This window comes from Gadus macrocephalus, chromosome 10 (assembly GCF_031168955.1).
Source record: "Gadus macrocephalus chromosome 10, ASM3116895v1".
Classification (NCBI taxonomy): domain Eukaryota; kingdom Metazoa; phylum Chordata; class Actinopteri; order Gadiformes; family Gadidae; genus Gadus; species Gadus macrocephalus.
Window position 1 is genome coordinate 14214048 of NC_082391.1, and position 18765 is coordinate 14232812.

Consider the following 18765-nt stretch of genomic DNA (forward strand, 5'->3'; position numbering starts at 1 on the left):
CGAAAATAAATAAAGTAACTAAATTGTCATTTACTTTGAATAAGGCTGAATTAAAATGACAAATCATGGATGTTACAGTTGACCAAAATGTTAGGGGAGTACCTGACAAAAAAAAAGTGTGATTGTCGTTTCTTACCTCAACAGATGTGCTCCTCCTGTCAGGGACCACTAGAGTGTTCCCATTGCTCCCCGGGACTATAGTAGATCCTATACTCATTCTGGGTCCAACTAACATGTAGCGTTTCTCTCCAGATCTGTACTGGATGCTGTGACAAAGAGTTCCATCGTAGTTTGTTTCAGGTAAATATTTGGAGGCTACGTCCGTGGTTTTAGAGCACTGCATTGCAATCAGCACAATAATACTGATGAGAAAAAGGGTTGAAACTGAAGCCAGAGTTATCATTAAATAAAATGTCACGCCACTATCACCAATGTCAGTCGCTGCACTTTTCACATCAGAAGCTGAAATGGCCTCTTTGGGCTCCACCAGCTTGACAACTACAGTAGCTGTTGCTGAGAGTGACACGTTCCCATTGTCTTTGACCAGTATGACCAGTTTATGTTGAGCCTCGTCTGTCTCTGTGAATGAGCGCAGTGTTCTTATCCGTCCAGTATAGCGGTCCAAACCAAAGAGACTGTGGTCACTCACTTCCTGTAGTGAGAATAACAGCCAGCCGTTGTATCCTATGTCAGCATCATAGGCTCTCACTTTAGTCACCAGATGGCCTGCAGGAACATTGCGAGGAACCTCCTCTACTCCCTCAGCAGAACCGTTAGAGCTGACCGGATGTAAGATAACCGGAGGGTTGTCGTTCTGGTCCAGAAGAAACACGTTCACCGAAACGTTACTGCTTAAAGACGGACTCCCAGAGTCTGTTACCACAACGTGGAATCTAAACCTTTTTAACTTTTCAAAGTCAAAACTCTTTAAAGCCGAGATATCTCCGTTTACAGGGTTAATATTTAAAAAGGAAGATAACAGATTGTCTCCGCCCCTGAAGATATTGTAGGAAATAACCGCGTTATTCCCTTCATCTTGATCAGTCGCCTGCACTTTGAATATGGAGTCTCCAGGAGAATTGTTCTCAGTAAGATAGAAAGTATAGGGACTCAGAAGAAACTGGGGGCTGTTGTCGTTCACATCTGATATATCGATCCGGATAGTCTTTTCAGAGGACAAGGATGGCTCACCTGCGTCTTTAGCGATGATTGTAACATCGTATTGAGATTGTTTCTCTCGATCTAAAGGTGTTTTGGTAACTATAGAGAACATGTTATTCTGTACTGATGGAGTCAGAGTAAACGGAACATCTTGGTTTATGAAACATAACACCTTTCCGTTGATACCGGAGTCTGAGTCCTTCACTGTAATTACAGCCACTGTTGTCCCTGACTTAGAATCTTCTGGAAGGGCTTTGGAATATGAATTTATTTCTATCTCGGGTGAATTGTCGTTCACGTCAATGATATTAATAATCACACTTTTATCAGTTTTCAATGTAGCTGCTCCTTTGTCTGATGCCTGGATGTCAATCTCATATCTGTTACGCTCTTCAAAGTCTAAGACTCCTGACACTGTTAGTTCTCCATTTAATGGATTTAAATCAAAATATGCCTGCACCTCTCTATCAACATCATTACCAAATGAATACACAACTTCTCCATTAGCACCATCATCAAGGTCTGTTGCATTAAATTGTATAATAGTAGTGCCTATAGCGGTATTTTCCTGCAGCTGCACAGAGTAAGAGTCCTTAGTAAATACTGGGTGGTTATCGTTAATGTCACCTACGACTACTGTTATTTTCATTTCACCAGACTTTGGAGGTTTACCTCCATCAATAGCAGTCAGTAATAAATTATGAGTTTTAACAGATTCTCTGTCTAGAGATTTTTGTAGAATTAAAATGGGAGTTTTACGGTTTTCGCCACGATCTTTTACCTCCAAACGAAAATATTCATTCAGACTTATTTTATACTGCTGAACTGATAATAACCCACTGTCGGCGTCACGGGCAGCTTGCATTTGGAATCGCACTCCTGGTAACGCAGATTCGAAAACCTCTAATGTGTTTTCCTTCTCAGGGAAGCTGGGAGCGTGGTCGTTTACATCCAGCACTTCCACTGCTACATAATGTACTTCTAGCGGGTTCTCCAGAAACGTCTTCAGTTCTATTACACAGGCTTTGCTTCTCTCGCATACCTCCTCCCTGTCTATTTTCCGGTTCACATACAGAATGCCATCGACTTGATTAACCTGGAATAGGGGCTCCGTCGAGCCGTGGACAATACGATAGCCTCTGTTTCTCAATGTGCTCTTGTCGAGTCCTAAATCCTTAGCGATGTGTCCAACAACAGTCCCTTCTTTAACCTCTTCAGCGATGGCATAGCGTATCTGAGCCAAAGAAACGCTTCTAAAGGCAACCATAGCGAAAAAACATGTAAGCCACAACCATCGCTCGCTCCACGTCCGCCGTCCTCTTTGTTCCATTGCGAGAGAAATGCAGACGACAACGTACATCTAAAACATATATTCCACAGCCAGTATATCTTTTGCCACCGTCATTGTTTGAAAAGGAGTATAGGCTATTATCCAACAAATACGTAGGAGCCGTTTTGATCCTAGTTATCCATCAAACGCCGCTACCGCACAATGGTTTAGCGCAATCCAAAATCTCGACGTGAACAAGGATGGGCTTATCAATCAGGCAAATTCCCTGCAGAACCGTTATCCGGCTTCTTACTGACACCACGTGATTGTAAAAGTTATTGCAGGGTTTTTTCATTGAATTATTACATGCTCTGTTAAAACAACTCAAACTCAATACAATTATTGTTGTCAAAATGATGTACCCTTTAAAGTAATTATATTTTGGATAAGATGCACTTGTTTTAATTGATCAATAGTTACAATCAAATAGTAATGATTGAAACATGTATTTTTCAGCACCACGAACAGCGATGGTTATTTTGGGATTTCCGACAATAACAAAAATAATACAGTTAGTTCCTTGGAATTATCTTTGAAAAGGCTTAAATTAAAATAATGAAAGATGCACTGGACCAAAATGTAAGGGGAGAAACTAACACAATAAAATGTGTGTTATTGTTGTTTCTTACCTCTGCAGATGTACTCCTCCTGTCAGGGACCACTAGAGTGTTCCCATTGCTCCCCGGGACTATAGTAGATCCTATACTCATTCTGGGTCCAACTAACATGTAGCGTTTCTCTCCAGATCTGTACTGGATGCTGTGACACAGAGTTCCATCGTAGTTTGTTTCTGGTAAGTACTTGGAGGATGCGTCCGTGGTTTTAGAGCACTGCATTGCAATCAGCACAATAATACTGATAAGAAAAAGAGTTGAAACTGAAGCCAGAGTTATCATTAAATAAAATGTCACGCCACTGTCCCCAATGTCAGTCGCTGCACTTTTCACATCAGAAGCTGAAATGGCCTCTTTGGGCTCCACCAGCTTGACAACCACAGTCGCTGTTGCTGAAAGTGACACGTTCCCATTGTCTTTGACCAGTATGACCAGTTTCTGTTGAGCCACGTCTGTCTCTGTTAATGACCGCAGTGTTCTTATCCGTCCAGTATAGCGGTCCAGACCAAAGAGACTGTGGTCACTCACTTCCTGTAGTGAGAATAATAGCCAGCCGTTGTATCCTATATCAGCATCGTAGGCTCTCACTTTAGTCACCAGGTGGCCTGCAGGAACATTGCGAGGAACCTCCTCTACTCCTTCAGCAGAGCCGTTAGAGCTGAGCGGATGTAAGATAACCGGAGGGTTGTCGTTCTGGTCCAGAAGAAACACATTCACTGAAACGTTACTGCTTAAAGACGGACTTCCAGAGTCAGTTGCTACAACGTGGAATCTAAACGTTTTAAACTTTTCAAAATCAAAACTCTTTAAAGCCGAGATATCTCCGTTTACTGGGTTAATGTTGAGAAAGGAAGATAACAAATTGTCTCCGCCTCTAAAAATACGGTAGGAGATAAGTGCGTTATTCCCCTCGTCTTGATCTGTCGCCTGCACTTTGAATATGGAGTCTCCAGGAGAATTGTTCTCAGTAAGATAGAAAGTATACGGACTCAGAAGAAACTGGGGGCTGTTGTCGTTCACATCTGATATATCGATCCGGATAGTCTTTTCAGAGGACAAGGATGGCTCACCTGCGTCTTTGGCAAATATAATAAGATCGTATTGTGATTTTTTTTCGCGATCTATATGAGTTTTCGTTACTACAGAATACATATTATTTTTTGAAGATCGAGTCAGTGTAAATGGAACATCTTGTTTTATAGAACACATTACTTTTCCATTTACACCTGAGTCTAGGTCTTTTACTGTGATTAATGCCACTGTTGTTCCAGGTTTAGAATCTTCTGGAAGGGCTTTGGAAAAAGACGTCACTTCTATCTCGGGTGCATTGTCATTAAGGTCAATTATATTAATAATGACACTTTTGTCGGTTGTCAATGCATTCACCCCTTTGTCTGATGCCTGGATATCAATGTCATATCTGTTACGCTCTTCAAAATCGAGAATTCCCGAAATGGTTATTTGTCCTGTCAATGAATTCAGACTAAAATATTCACGCACATCTCCATCGACATCATTACCAAATGAGTATACAACTTCTGCATTAACACCATCGTCCAGGTCTGTCGCATTAACTTGTATAATAGTAGTACCTATCGGGGTATTTTCCTTTAGTTGTAAGGAGTATGCTTCCTTCGTAAACACAGGTGGGTTATCATTGACATCAGATACATCAATATTTATTTTCATGTCACCTGTCTTTGGAGGTTTACCTCCATCAATTGCTGTCAGAAGTAGGGCATAGTTTTTAACTGATTCTCTATCCAGCTGCTTTTGGAGAATTAAAATTGGCGTTTTGCGGTTCTCACCGCGGTCTTTTACCTCCAAACGAAAATGTTCATTCTGACTTATTTTATACTGTTGCACGGATAATATTCCACTGTCGGCGTCACGTGCAGCTTGCAACTGAAATCGTGTTCCCGGTAAAGCAGATTCAGAAATATTAAACAACTTCTCCTTTTCAGGAAATCCGGGAGCGTGGTCGTTTACATCTAAAACCTCCACTACTATATAGTGGATCTCAAGCGGATTCTCCAAGACGGTTTTCAATTCGAGCAAACACACCTTGATACGTTCACATAGCTCCTCTCTGTCAATTTTTCGGGAGACATACAATATGCCATCGTCCGGATTCAAATGAAACGGAGAATCTGTGGATCCAGAGACGATGCGATATCCTCTGCCCTTCAGTGTGTGTACATCGAGCCCTAAATCCTTGGCAATATTTCCAACAAGCGTCCCTTCTTTTACCTCTTCGGCAATAGAATATTTGGTATCTGTTGAAGCAACGTTCCGAAGAGCGAACGTGGAGAGCATAAAGACGACCCATCGCCATTTCTCCCTCCACGACTGCGGTGCTCTTTGTTCCATTGTGAGCGAAACCAGAATCTTCAAATCCCAGCAAAATGTATTGTAGAATCACAAATAGGTCAACATGGTCCTTGACAAAATCCTTTTTTAATTCAAAAAAGGAAGAGACATTCTATGGAGACAAGGTCTTGCTTGCATGCCGAAAGCAACGATTTTGTGGCTGCAAGGAATATCCAAACCATCAATGGGTGGGACTATCGGCTGCTGGGAACAGCTTCACAAAACATTATCTGCTTGTAATATACTGACACCCGCTGACAGGATTTGTTATTGCACTACCAATGCACGGATAAACGTATTTGGTAGAGGGGCGAGAGTTAAAAAGCGAATTAATTGAAAGCATAAGAAGTAAAATACATCGCAATGTAGTCCATATACGTCGAAATGTTTTTCAGGACCAAGGACAGCAATCGGTATATAGAGAGAATATGAACCACTTTGCACTACAACATCAAACACGATTGTAATACTTTCAAATCCCTAAATTCGAATTGTCATATTTGATTTGGCTTACCTCTGCAGATGTGCTCCTCCTGTCAGGGACCACTAGAGTGTTCCCATTGCTCCCCGGGACTATAGTAGATCCTATACTCATTCTGGGTCCAACTAACATGTAGCGTTTCTCTCCAGATCTGTACTGGATGCTGTGACAAAGAGTTCCGTCATAGTTTGTTTCTGGTAAATACTTGGAGGATACGTCCGTGGTTTTAGAGCACTGCATTGCAATCAGCACAATAATACTGATGAGGAAAAGAGTTGAAACTGAAGCCAGAGTTATCATTAAATAAAATGTCACGCCACTATCCCCAATGTCAGTCGCTGCACTTTTCACATCAGAAGCTGAAATGGCCTCTTTGGGCTCCACCAGCTTGACAACCACAGTAGCTGTTGCTGAGAGTGACACGTTTCCATTGTCTTTGACCAGTATGACCAGTTTATGTTGAGCCTCGTCTGTCTCTGTGAATGAGCGCAGTGTTCTTATCCGTCCAGTATAGCGGTCCAGACCAAAGAGACTGTGGTCAGTAATTTGTTGTATGGAAAATAATAACCATCCGTTATATCCAATGTCAGCGTCATAAGCTCTAACTTTGGTGACTAAGTGACCCGCGTTCACGTTGCGCGGAAGGTCCTCTACACCTTCTGCGGAACCGTTGGTGCTGGTCGGGTACAAGATAACGGGCGCGTTGTCGTTCTGATCCAGAATGAACACGTTGACTGTGGCGTTGCTGCTCAGCGACGGAGTTCCAGAATCCGAGGCACACACCTTGAACTGGAATGTTTTCTCCACTTCAAAATCAAAAGCCTTCAGAGCTAATATCTCGCCATTTTCCGGGTTTATATTGAAAAAAGAGGCCAGTTTGTTAATGTCACCTTCAGGTTTGAGAATGCGATAAGAAACAAGCGCATTGCTACCCTCATCTGAATCAACCGCTTTGACTGAAAACATTGGGGCACCCGCCACGTTATTTTCACTGATATAAAAATCGTATTTGCTGACTATAAACTCCGGATGGTTATCGTTCACATCTGATATAAGAACACTAATCGTCTTGTCAGCCGTGAGTGCTGGCTCACCGGTGTCTTTAGCCGTAATTGTTATGTCGTATTGGGATCGCTTCTCTCTATCCAGCGTGCTCTTGGTAACGACGGAGTACATGTTTTCCTGGGACGATGGCATTATTGTAAAAGGTAAACCTGCCGTCATAGAACAAACTACTTTCCCATTCAGACCAGAGTCCTTGTCACTTACACTGATTAATGCTACCGTAGTCCCGATTCTGGAATCCTCGGGGAGAGCAGTGGAAAAAGATGTCACTTCAATCTCCGGTGCATTATCATTAAGATCAACTATTTTTACCACCACGCTTTTGTCAGTTGTAAGTGGAGCGGGTCCTCTGTCCGACGCCTGTATATCAATCTCGTAGCTGTCGTCTCTCTCAAAATCGATCATGCCTTTCACAATTATGAATCCTTTGTTGGCATCAACTTCAAACAGTTTTCGTATTTGGTCATTAACATTACTTCCGAGTGAATAAATTACTTCACCGTTGGATCCTTCATCTAGATCCGTAGCGTTTACTTGTATAACAGTGGTGCCAATAGGTGAGTTTTCGCTTAACATGACGGAGTAGCTTTCTTTAGTAAAAACCGGCAAATTATCATTGACATCTAAAACGTCTACTATTATCTGTATCGTACCGGACCGTGGAGGTTTCCCTCCGTCCAAAGCAGTTAGCAGCAATCTGTGACTACTCAGTGACTCTCTATCAAGTGGCTTCTGCAGATTAAGAATAGGTATTTTACCGTCCTTCCCTCTATCCCTGATCTCCAAACGAAAATGTTCATTTTGGTTCAGTTTGTACTGTTGGACAGAATTTGCCCCAACATCTTGGTCCTGCGCAGCTTGTAGTTGAAATCTTGTGCCAGGTAACAAAGATTCTGATATTTCAAGGCGTCTGACTTTCTCTGAAAAAAAGGGAGCATGGTCATTTACATCCACCACCTCCACTGACACGTAGTGTATTTCCAGTGGGTTCTCTAGAACAGTTTTCAGATTGACGAGACAAACACTGCTCCGCTCACACATCCTCTCCCGGTCCACAGCCTGGCTCACATGCAAATTCCCGTCGTTCTGGTTGATCTCAAAATGCGGTTCGTTCGAGCCAGAAACAATACGGAATCCTCTCTGCTTTAAGATAGCTACATCAAGTCCAAGGTCCTTCGCGACGTTTCCCACAATGCTTCCTCGTTTAATATCCTCGGATATGGAATACCGAACCTGTGCAGAGGCACTATGAAAAATAAAAACCAACGTGACCAAAAAAGCATCGAGGCGCCGGAGCAGCCTCCATGGCTCCCGTCGTCTTTGTTCCATCGTTCGATTAATACAATCTAATGTAGTCCAAAGTCTTACAACTAAAACCGATCCCTCGAATGAGTGGTATCCACCATATTCCTGAATTCAAACGATTCGGTCAAATAATCTTTTAAAACGGCTGTTGTTTTTCTCGCAAATAAATAGCCTGGAGATCACACGAACAAATGCTTCGACCTAAACAACTACAGAATGGCAAGGGGGTGGGCGGCTATGAATGACGAGAGGCTGTGATGAGACCCCTTGTTTTCATTTGCAGGCTACACTGCCACCCCACGACCACCAGACACACTGCAGTTCCCCGTGTGTCAACGGATACACTGTATGAATATTCAAAATATTGAATGGGTACGTACATGTGGCACCAAATATTGACATGGCTTTAACACATCCGTGATATGTATAACAGTCTTAAGTGTGTACATGGCTCGTATCAGGGGAATGCCTATAGATAGAGCATAGACTGCAGCATATAGATACCGACTTAAATAGATGGCATTCGAAAACAGTACAGAGAGCACGGTTATGCATTATAGGCATGGGTGAGTCTTCAAAACTCAAGAATTTAATGAAACTTATGGATACAAAAATATAGATAGATAGATAGATAGATAGATAGATACATAGACAGATAGAATTTTTTTTATAATTATTTAGATGTATAGATAGATAGCTATATCGATATCAGAAAGACCTTTGTCAGGACCATGGAGAGTTGTGATGATGTGATTATTCAAAACGCAAAATCGAAGTACCGAAATGAACCTATGAATGTTCAAAGTTTTATATTTTGAGATTTTGCAGAATTTATATGATGATGATAACAACAACAGTCTTCTTAGAGCTTCAGAAGCATGTCTGGTCTGTGAAACCACAAAGTATTCCCATTGCTGCCCTATGTTATTGCTATGTTAGATGCTATGCTCATTTCAGGTTTAATTATTCACGTCATCAAAATAAGCACCACAATCAAACAATTCAATATCTCATTGATCTTACCTCAGCCAATGTACTCCTCCTGTCAGGGACCACTAGGGTGTTCCCATTGCTCCCCGGGACTATAGTAGATCCTATACTCATTCTGGGTCCAACTAACATGTAGCGTTTCTCTCCAGATCTGTACTGGATGCTGTGACACAGAGTTCCATCATAGTTGGTTTCTTGTAGGTACTTGGCAGCACTAAGTTCCCTTGGTTTTGAGCATTGCATCACGACCAACATGATGATGCTGGCGATGAAGAGTGCAGAGACAGAGCCCAGAGTTATCATCAGATAAAAAGTCACATTGCTCTCATCTTCTGCCTTTGAAACACTTTTCACATCAGAAGCTGAAATGGCCTCTTTGGGCTCCCCCAGCTTGACAACCACAGTAGCTGTTGCTGAGAGTGACACGTTCCCATTGTCTTTGACCAGTATGACCAGTTTATGTTGAGCCTCGTCTGTCTCTGTGAAGGAGCGCAGTGTTCTTATCCGTCCAGTATAGCGGTCCAGACCAAAGAGAGTTTGGTCACTCACTTCCTGTAGGGAGAATAATAGCCAGCCGTTGTATCCTATGTCAGCATCGTAGGCTCTCACTTTAGTCACCAGGTGGCCTGCAGGAACATTGCGAGGAACCTCCTCTACTCCCTCAGCAGAACCGTTAGAGCTGACCGGATGTAAGATTACCGGAGGGTTGTCGTTATCATCCAGAATGAACACATGAACAGTGACGTTGCTGCTTCGGGAGTTAGTTCCCCCGTCGGTGGCAACAACGTGAAATTGGAACGTTTTAAGAGTTTCAAAATCAAAGCTTTTGTGGGCCACTATAACGCCGCTTTCATGGTTGATGTTAAGAAAGGACGAATGGTCCCTTTCCTCTCTTGGTATATGATATGAAATGAGGGAATTTGAATCTTCGTCTGGGTCAGAGGCTCTGACCGAAAAAAGGGAAGCACTTGGGTTGTTGTTTTCAGTGATATAGAATGTGTAATGACTTAATGGAAAAGTAGGACTATTGTCGTTTACATCTGATACTACAATGTGTATATATTTTTCTGAAGATAGCATTGGCACTCCTGAGTCGCTGGCAATAATTCTAACATTGTATCCAGACTGCTTCTCTCTGTCTAAAGGGGATTTTGTGACCAACGAATACATTTTGTCTTGAGTAGAAGGTGATAACGTGAAAGGAATGTCATCACTTAAAGAGCAAACGACTTTTCCGTTGTTACCAGAATCTAGATCATACACGCTTATTAATGCAACAGTCGTTCCTAGTCGAGCATCTTCCGCAACAGCCCTTGAAAAAGAGGTTACCTCTATTTCTGGCACATTATCGTTCAAATCAACAATATTAATCAATACACTTTTGTCCGTCTTGAATTGAGCCGATCCTTTATCTGATGCCTGTACATCAATATCATAGCTCTCTGCCGTTTCGAAATCTAGTAAACCCTGCACAATAATTTCACCTGTAGTTGGATCTATACGGAAAATATCTAGTATTTTGCGGTCCACGTTATTACCGAAGGAATATATGACTTCTCCGTTCGAACCATCGTCTAAATCCGTGGCATTTATTTGTATTACTGTTGTGCCCAAAGGGGAATTTTCTTTCAAATGAACAGCATAAACGTCTTTGGTAAAAACTGGCATATTATCATTTATGTCTAAAACATCCACTAGGATTTGAACTGAACCTGATCTCGGCGGTTTTCCACCATCGATGGCAGTAAGAAGTAATCTATGACTGGCCTTTGTCTCCCTATCAAGCGGCCTTAGCAGATTCAACACGGGTATTTTACCGTCTTTTCCACGATCTTTAATTTCTAAACGGAAGTGGTCGTTGTGGCTCAGTTTATATTCTTGAACTGCAAACTGGCCAACGTCCGCGTCGCGAGCGGCTTGGAGTTGAATTCGTAATCCTGGCAGACCCGATTCAGAAATCTCCAAACGTGCCACCTTCTCCGAGAAGCTGGGAGAGTGGTCGTTCACATCTAACACCTCGACAACAACATAATGAATCTCAAGAGGATTATCCAGAACAGTTTTCAGATTGATCAAGCAAGGACTGGTTCGTTCGCACACGGTCTCTCTGTCAATGATTTCCTTGACATACAATAAACCATCGTGCTGGTTGACCTGGAACAGAGACTCCGTAGACCCGGGCACGATTCGACATCCTCTCTCCTTCAATGAATTAGTATCCAGTCCCAAATCCTTTGCGATATTTCCAACCACCGTTCCTTTTTTGACTTCCTCGGTTATGGAATAGCGGATCTGCGCCGAAACGTTGCTAAACAAAAGTAAGAGAAAACCGACGGCATAAGCGATGCTTGTCGGGTGTTCATTTTTCTCCATAATGGTCCAATCCTTCCATTTGAACATCGTCAAAGGTGAATTTAGGATATATGAGATCAACGAAAAAGTAATCCACTCGATCTCTAGTAGGTCATGATAATATTTCCACCGTCAGATTGAACCCTATAGCCATCGGTTCCTATTTCCACCTAGTCCGTGCAGGCGCTGCAGAGGGGTGGACCCCTCTTTCTAACAAAGGGTTACTACATTTGTACTCGTATACTGACACCCAGTGATCATTCACGTGCAACGCCATTCTAACATTGGGTAACAGAGACTCGTGATTCGTATATATTCAGACAACACTGGTGCAGCTACGACTCATAAGTAGGCCTATAATAATAATAATAATAATAATAATAATATTCATAATTAATGTATAATGATTGAATTTATAATCACATGTTTACTATTATTTTGATACATGCATTTTGTTATAGGAAATAATATATTTCCCATAATAAAACGTAATCTTAATAAATAATATGTCTTTATGTTCAAACAGTTCAAACAGTACAATGGTATGGATAAAATATATTTAAGCATATCCTCTTAAAAATTAATGCAGTTTGGAGTCGAGTTTTCTGAAGCCAATAGGTTTATGAACGACGTTTAGCAGAACCGCAATACCGCTTGGACATCATGGACGGCAGCGGTCTCCTCTAGCACCATGGACAGCGACAAGACAAGGCGAGGATTCTGAGTCGAATGCGTATCACATTTGGAACACACACTCCCATCAATATATTAACCATATGGAAGATACAATTCAATTAAAATGTTCATGTTAAAAACGTACTTTCCTGGCAAAAGTAAAACACTAAAGACTGAAGTTAATCTTACCTCTGTAGATGTACTCCTCCTGTCAGGTACCACTAGAGTGTTCCCATTGCTCCCCGGGACTATAGTAGATCCTATACTCATTCTGGGTCCAACTAACATGTAGCGTTTCTCTCCAGATCTGTACTGGATGCTGTGACACAGAGTTCCATCATAGTTGGTTTCTTGTAAATATTTGGCAGCGCTAAGTTCCCTTGGTTTGGAGCATTGCATCACAACCAACATGATGATGCTGGCAATGAAGAGAGCAGAGACGGAGCCCAGAGTTATCATCAGATAAAAAGTGACATTGCTCTCATCGTCGGCCTTTGAAACACTTTTCACATCAGAAGCTGAAATGGCCTCTTTGGGCTCCACAAGCTTGACAAAGACAGTAGCTGTTGCTGATAGTGACACGTTCCCATTGTCTTTGACCAGTATGACCAGTTTATGTTGAGCCTCGTCTGTCTCTGTGAATGAGCGCAGTGTTCTTATCCGTCCAGTATAGCGGTCCAAACCAAAGAGACTGTGGTCCGTAACCAACTCGAAAGAGAACAAAAGCCAGCCGTTATATCCCACATCGGCATCATAGGCTCTCACTTTAGTCACCAGGTGGCCTGCTTTCATGTTACTCGCCGTCTCCTCAACGCCCTCAGCAGAACCATTGGAGCTGAGTGGATACAAGATAACTGGAGCGTTGTCGTTCTGATCCAAAATGAACACGTTGACTGTGACGTTGCTGTTCATTTTTGGGATCCCTCCGTCCGAGGCAAGAACGAGGAATTTGAACATTTTCAGTTTTTCAAAATCGAAACTTTGAAGCGCCTGTATATCTCCATTTTCGGGGTTAATGTTTAGAATTGGTTTTATCTTACTGTCAGTGCTATCGTCTCTTATGATATGGTACGTAATAACTGCGTTTTCTCCTTCGTCGCGATCCGTCGCCGTCACGGAAAACAACGATGTCCCCTGGGCGTTATTCTCATTAAGGTAGAACGTATAAAGGTTTCGGGAAAATTCAGGTTTGTTATCATTGACGTCTGAGACAGCGATTGTTAATGTAAGCTCAGAGGACAAGGGTGGATTCCCTGCGTCTTTGGCAACTATTGTTAAGTCGTAGAACGGCTGCTTCTCTCTGTCCAGCGGGGACTTTGTGACCACCGCGTACATGTTGTCCTGAATGGAAGGTGCGAGTGTGAAAGGCACATCGCCGCTTACAAGGCTCGTAACTTTTCCGTTGATTCCGGAATCTAAATCCATTATGCTTATTAATGCTACCGTGGTTCCTGGTCTAGAATCCTCGGAAATTGTGTTAGACAACGAGGTCACGTCAATTTCTGGTGCATTGTCATTTTGGTCCACAACCTGAATGCTGACGCTTTTATCCGTTCTGAATGGTACAGCTCCTCTGTCAGATGCTTGAATATCAATCTCATAACTGTCCTCAATTTCATAGTCCATACTGCCTTTCACTGTTATTTCGCCTGTCATCTGATCAACGGCGAACACTTCTCGGACCTTATTTTTGACGTTACCAAACGAATATATAACTTCGCCGTTCAAGCCATCATCTAAATCCGTGGCATTTACTTGAAGGACTGTGGTGCCAATCGGGGAGTTTTCGTTCAAAGACGCAGAATACTCCTCCTTTGTGAAAACAGGCATATTATCGTTCACATCTAACACATCAATGTGTATTTCCACCGTCCCTGTTCTGGCAGGCTTCCCACCGTCCGTTGCCGTAAGTAATAGATTATGAAAACTAGATTTTTCTCTGTCAAGCGGGCTTTGCAAATACAAAATAGGAACTTTACCCTCCTTCCCGCGATCTTTCACCTCCAACCTAAAATGATTATTTGCACTGAGCATATAATGTTGAACAGAATGTATCCCCCCATCTGGGTCCCAGGCAGCGTGTAATTGGAACCTTGCTCCTGGTAAGGATGACTCTGAAATCTCTATTGTTTTCTTTTCCTCTGGAAAAAGTGGCGAGTGGTCATTTACATCCAACACTTCCACTGCGACATAATGAATCTCGAGAGGGTTTTCCAGCACGCTTTTGAGATTAATCAAACAAACACTGACCCGGTCGCAAATTTTCTCGCGATCTATGCTCTGGTTCACGTATAAAATGCCATCGTTTTGATTTACCAGGAAAAGGGGCTCGGTAGCACTCGATACAATGCGAAATCTCCTCTGTTTCAAGATGTTCCGATCCAGTCCGAGGTCCTTAGCGATATTCCCTACTGCGGTCCCTTCTTTAATTTCTTCAAATATAGAATATTTGATCTGGCCGGATGTCTCCGCAAGAAGCATCGTGAATGCGAACACAAAGAAAGCAAACGGTCTTCTTTGTCGCCATGGATGGCGTCCTTTTTGTTCCATAATGCAATTGAATCACGAATACCGAAAACGTATATTTAAAAACAGTGCAATTATATCCCTATTAGGTTAGATCTAGCACAGCTGCAACAAGGGCGATGATATAAAGGCCTACTCTAAACAGTTTTAACATTCGGAGTAGGCTACTACCCCTGTAATCACAGCATTGTGTATCGCTGAACACGGGAGAGGCGGTCTCCTCCCAATGATGACCAAACTGAGCAAGGTTTATATAGTAGAGCAGTGCCACCTCGCGATGTTAAAGTAAAAGACATCCTTTCAATCGCGGTCAAAGTGATTGTTACAGAAAACTCATTGCAGTATGCTATGGCTACCAAATTTTGGGGATAACATAGAGAACCTTAAGCCGAATAAACTGTGTATAAATTAACAAAGATATCATGTTGTTGTGACATTGGAACACAGCATATTCAATTGAACATGAATGGACAAAATCTAAATTAAAAGTGTATTTTCTAATTTTCAGAAACATCCAGTCGCAATAACAAGTATCTTTAAATGTCAGACTGGTGAAACACCATCATCCCCCCCTCCCTCCAAGTCCAACACCAACACCAACACCACCACCCCCTCAACCACCAACGCTATCACCCTTTAACAACCAACTCCACTACCATCACCACAACCACCCCCACCTCGAGCACCTCCTCCACTACCTTTGCACCACCACCACCATTTGCTCCTACACCACCACCCCCATAACCACCACCACCACCTGCCCTATCTTCACCACCACCTCCACGGACAGGCATGACGTTGCAAAGGTGATACCTCCAGTAAGGAAATATAATGTATTAAGTATGCAGGGGTACGAAGATGCATGTCTTAATAGCAACAAGAGCGAATACATCTCGTATTAAACATCTATTGTATTGGATTCCACATTTTTAGAAATGTACACTTTCAGTAGCCTACATGTTTGAAAGCTTTTTTAAAACAATACTTTGTAGATGTGACTGAAACAACTTAGACCTTGTGATACGTTTTATGCTTTATGAATAAATATCGGTTTATATTCAAAGGCGAGCAACCATGAATTACGTAAATTACACATATATGTCATTCCTTACCTCAGCAGATGTGCTCCTCCTGTCAGGGACCACTAGAGTGTTCCCATTGCTCCCCGGGACTATAGTAGATCCTATACTCATTCTGGGTCCAACTAACATGTAGCGTTTCTCTCCAGATCTGTACTGGATGCTGTGACACAGAGTTCCATCATAGTTGGTTTCAGGTAAATACTTGGAGGATACGTCCGTGGTTTTAGAGCACTGCATTGCAATCAGCACAATAATACTTATGAGAAAAAGAGTTGAAACTGAAGCCAGAGTTATCATTAAATAAAATGTCACGCCACTATCCCCAATGTCTGTCACTGCACTTTTCACATCAGAAGCTGAAATGGCCTCTTTAGGCTCCACCAGCTTGACAACCACTGTAGCTGTTGCTGAAAGTGACACGTTTCCATTGTCTTTGACCAGTATGACCAGTTTATGTTGAGCCTCGTCTGTCTCTGTGAATGAGCGCAGTGTTCTTATCCGTCCAGTATAGCGGTCCAAACCAAAGAGACTGTGGTCACTCACTTCCTGTAGTGAGAATAACAGCCAGCCGTTGTATCCTATGTCAGCATCGTAGGCTCTCACTTTAGTCACCTGGTAGCCTGCAGGAACATTGCGAGGAACCTCCTCTGCTCCTTCAGCAGATCCGTTAGAGCTGAGCGGATGTAAGATAACTGGAGGGTTGTCGTTCTGGTCCAAGACGAACACGTTCACAGTGACGTTTTTGCTAAGTGAATGACTTCCAGAGTCTCGGGCAATCACTTGAAATCTGAAGGTTTTTACACTTTCAAAGTCAAAGCTTCTAAGTGCAAAAATGTCCCCGCTTTCAGGAATAATGTTTAGAGTGGATGTGAGCTTGTTATGTTGAACTTCATCTTTGAAAATGCTATATGAAATTAGAGCATTGTCTCCCATATCGCGGTCAGATGCCCTTACCGAAAATACCAAAGCTCCGGGGTTATTATTTTCAGCAACATAGAATGTATAAGGGCTGATTAAAAAATCGGGGCTGTTGTCATTCACATCTGACACATCGATTCTAATGTTTTTTTCTGATGATAATGACGGATCCCCTCCATCCTTGGCCAGGATTGCAATGTCATAGTGAGACTCCCACTCTCTGTCTAAGAGGGATTTGGTGACCACAGAGTACATGTTATCCTGCAACGATGTGGTCAGTTCGAATGGAACTTTGTTCTTAATAGAACAAATTACTTTCCCATTGACCCCTGAATCCCGGTCGTTAACGCTAATCAAAGCCACCGTGGTTCCTGGTCGGGAGTCCTCTGGTATTGCGCTAGAAAATGACGTTAATTCAATCTCCGGGGCATTGTCGTTTAAGTCTACTATTTTTATAATTACACTTTTGTCAGTTGTCAAGGGAACTGTTCCCTTGTCAGATGCTTTTATATCTATCTGATATCTATCTTTTTCTTCATAATCAATGACTCCTTTCACAACGATCTCACCTGTATTAATATCTACATCAAATAGATTCCGTATCTTTTCTTTGACGTTGCTACCATATGCATAAACCACTTCCCCGTTTAAACCTAGGTCGAGGTCAGTGGCGTTTACTTGTAAAACTGTCGTACCAATAGGAGAATTCTCTTTTAATTCTGCAGTATAGGAGTCTCGTGTGAAAACGGGCAAATTGTCGTTCACATCTAAGACGTCAACAAGAATATCGATAGCAGTTGATCGAGAAGGCTTTCCTCCGTCCATGGCAGTAAGCAGTAATTGATGGCTTCCCATGGTTTCTCTATCTAACTGTTTTTGTAAATGTAAAATAGGGATAATTCCATCCTCCCCTCTATCGTTCACCTCTAAACGAAAATGTTCATTAGAGCTGAGTTTATATTGTTTGATAGAGTGAACGCCACTGTCCAGATCATGGGCCGCCTGCAGTTGAAACCGAGCGCCGGGTAGCGCTGACTCAAAGATTTCTAATCTAGTCTCTTTCTCCGGGAAGGTGGGGGAATGGTCGTTCAGGTCCAGAATCTCTACCGATACATAATGAATTTCAAGTGGGGTTTCTAAAACGGTTTTCAAGTTGATCACACAAGCGCTGATCTGTCCGCATATCTCCTCTCGGTCTAATTGGCGATCCACGTACAATATTCCGTCGTCCAGATTTACCCGAAACAGGGAGTCTGTAGAACCAGTCACAATACGAAACGATCTGTGTTTCAGTGTTTTCGTATCGAGTCCCAAATCCTTGGCTATATTTCCAACCACGGTCCCTTCTTTAACCTCCTCAGAAATGGAATATCGTATTTGCGCCGAGGCCACGGTCCATAACAGCAGAAGCATGCAGACGAGCCATCGCCATTGTCTGAGGCGCGCGGCTACACACCCTCTTTGTTCCATGATTTGACAAAAAAAAATGAAAAATACTAAGTCGGAGAAAATTGTAATGGAATTGAATCGATTCTCATTTTGCCATTTGAAAAGCTTCGATATTGTCCACAGCTATCATGTTATAACAATGTAGTAGTATCCAGGGAAAGCTGCAGCTTCACTGATATTGTAAACGGAATGGGTTATGGAGGCGGGCTTACAGGCAGAGGGTGGTCGTTCACAAGACGATATTTTCTAAATCTATACTGACACCAAGCGATTCAGAGAAACATTACCAGCACTTTCTAAAGGTGAAATATGTAAAGGCCTTAACTGTCTGGTAAACACTGAGACAAAGACAAACTAAACACTAAATAAAATTCGTTTTTTTTAATGAACACAAATCTTCGTAGGATTAAATCAAATAGGCCTATAGATAACTATTTTGGGTGACAA

The 18765-nt window shown here is 42.3% G+C and overlaps 2 protein-coding genes across 8 annotated transcripts in view; both read right to left on the reverse strand.

Annotated features, from left to right (window-relative positions):
• LOC132465813 (protocadherin alpha-C2-like) overlaps positions 1-18765 on the reverse strand; it is a 185000-nt gene that overhangs the window by 156509 nt on the left and 9726 nt on the right. The window contains exon 1 of one of the 7 annotated variants that reach the window (XM_060062632.1): positions 3121-5663. The exons of 2 other annotated variants lie outside the window; for them this stretch is intronic. In XM_060062632.1, the coding sequence (XP_059918615.1) occupies positions 3121-5475 (2355 nt within the window). In that variant the 5' untranslated portion in view covers positions 5476-5663. Of the gene's footprint in view, positions 1-136; positions 2700-3120; positions 5664-5989; positions 8566-9349; positions 11860-15981; positions 18527-18765 lie in introns of those variants that run through there. 4 more of the 7 variants (XM_060062643.1, XM_060062639.1, XM_060062640.1 and 1 more) reach the window with 4 other exon arrangements.
• On the reverse strand, positions 12437-15095 carry LOC132466484 (protocadherin gamma-A11-like). Its single transcript, XM_060063736.1, has one exon. It carries the CDS (start codon positions 14891-14893, stop codon positions 12437-12439), a length of 2457 nt encoding a protein of 818 aa, XP_059919719.1. The 5' UTR covers positions 14894-15095.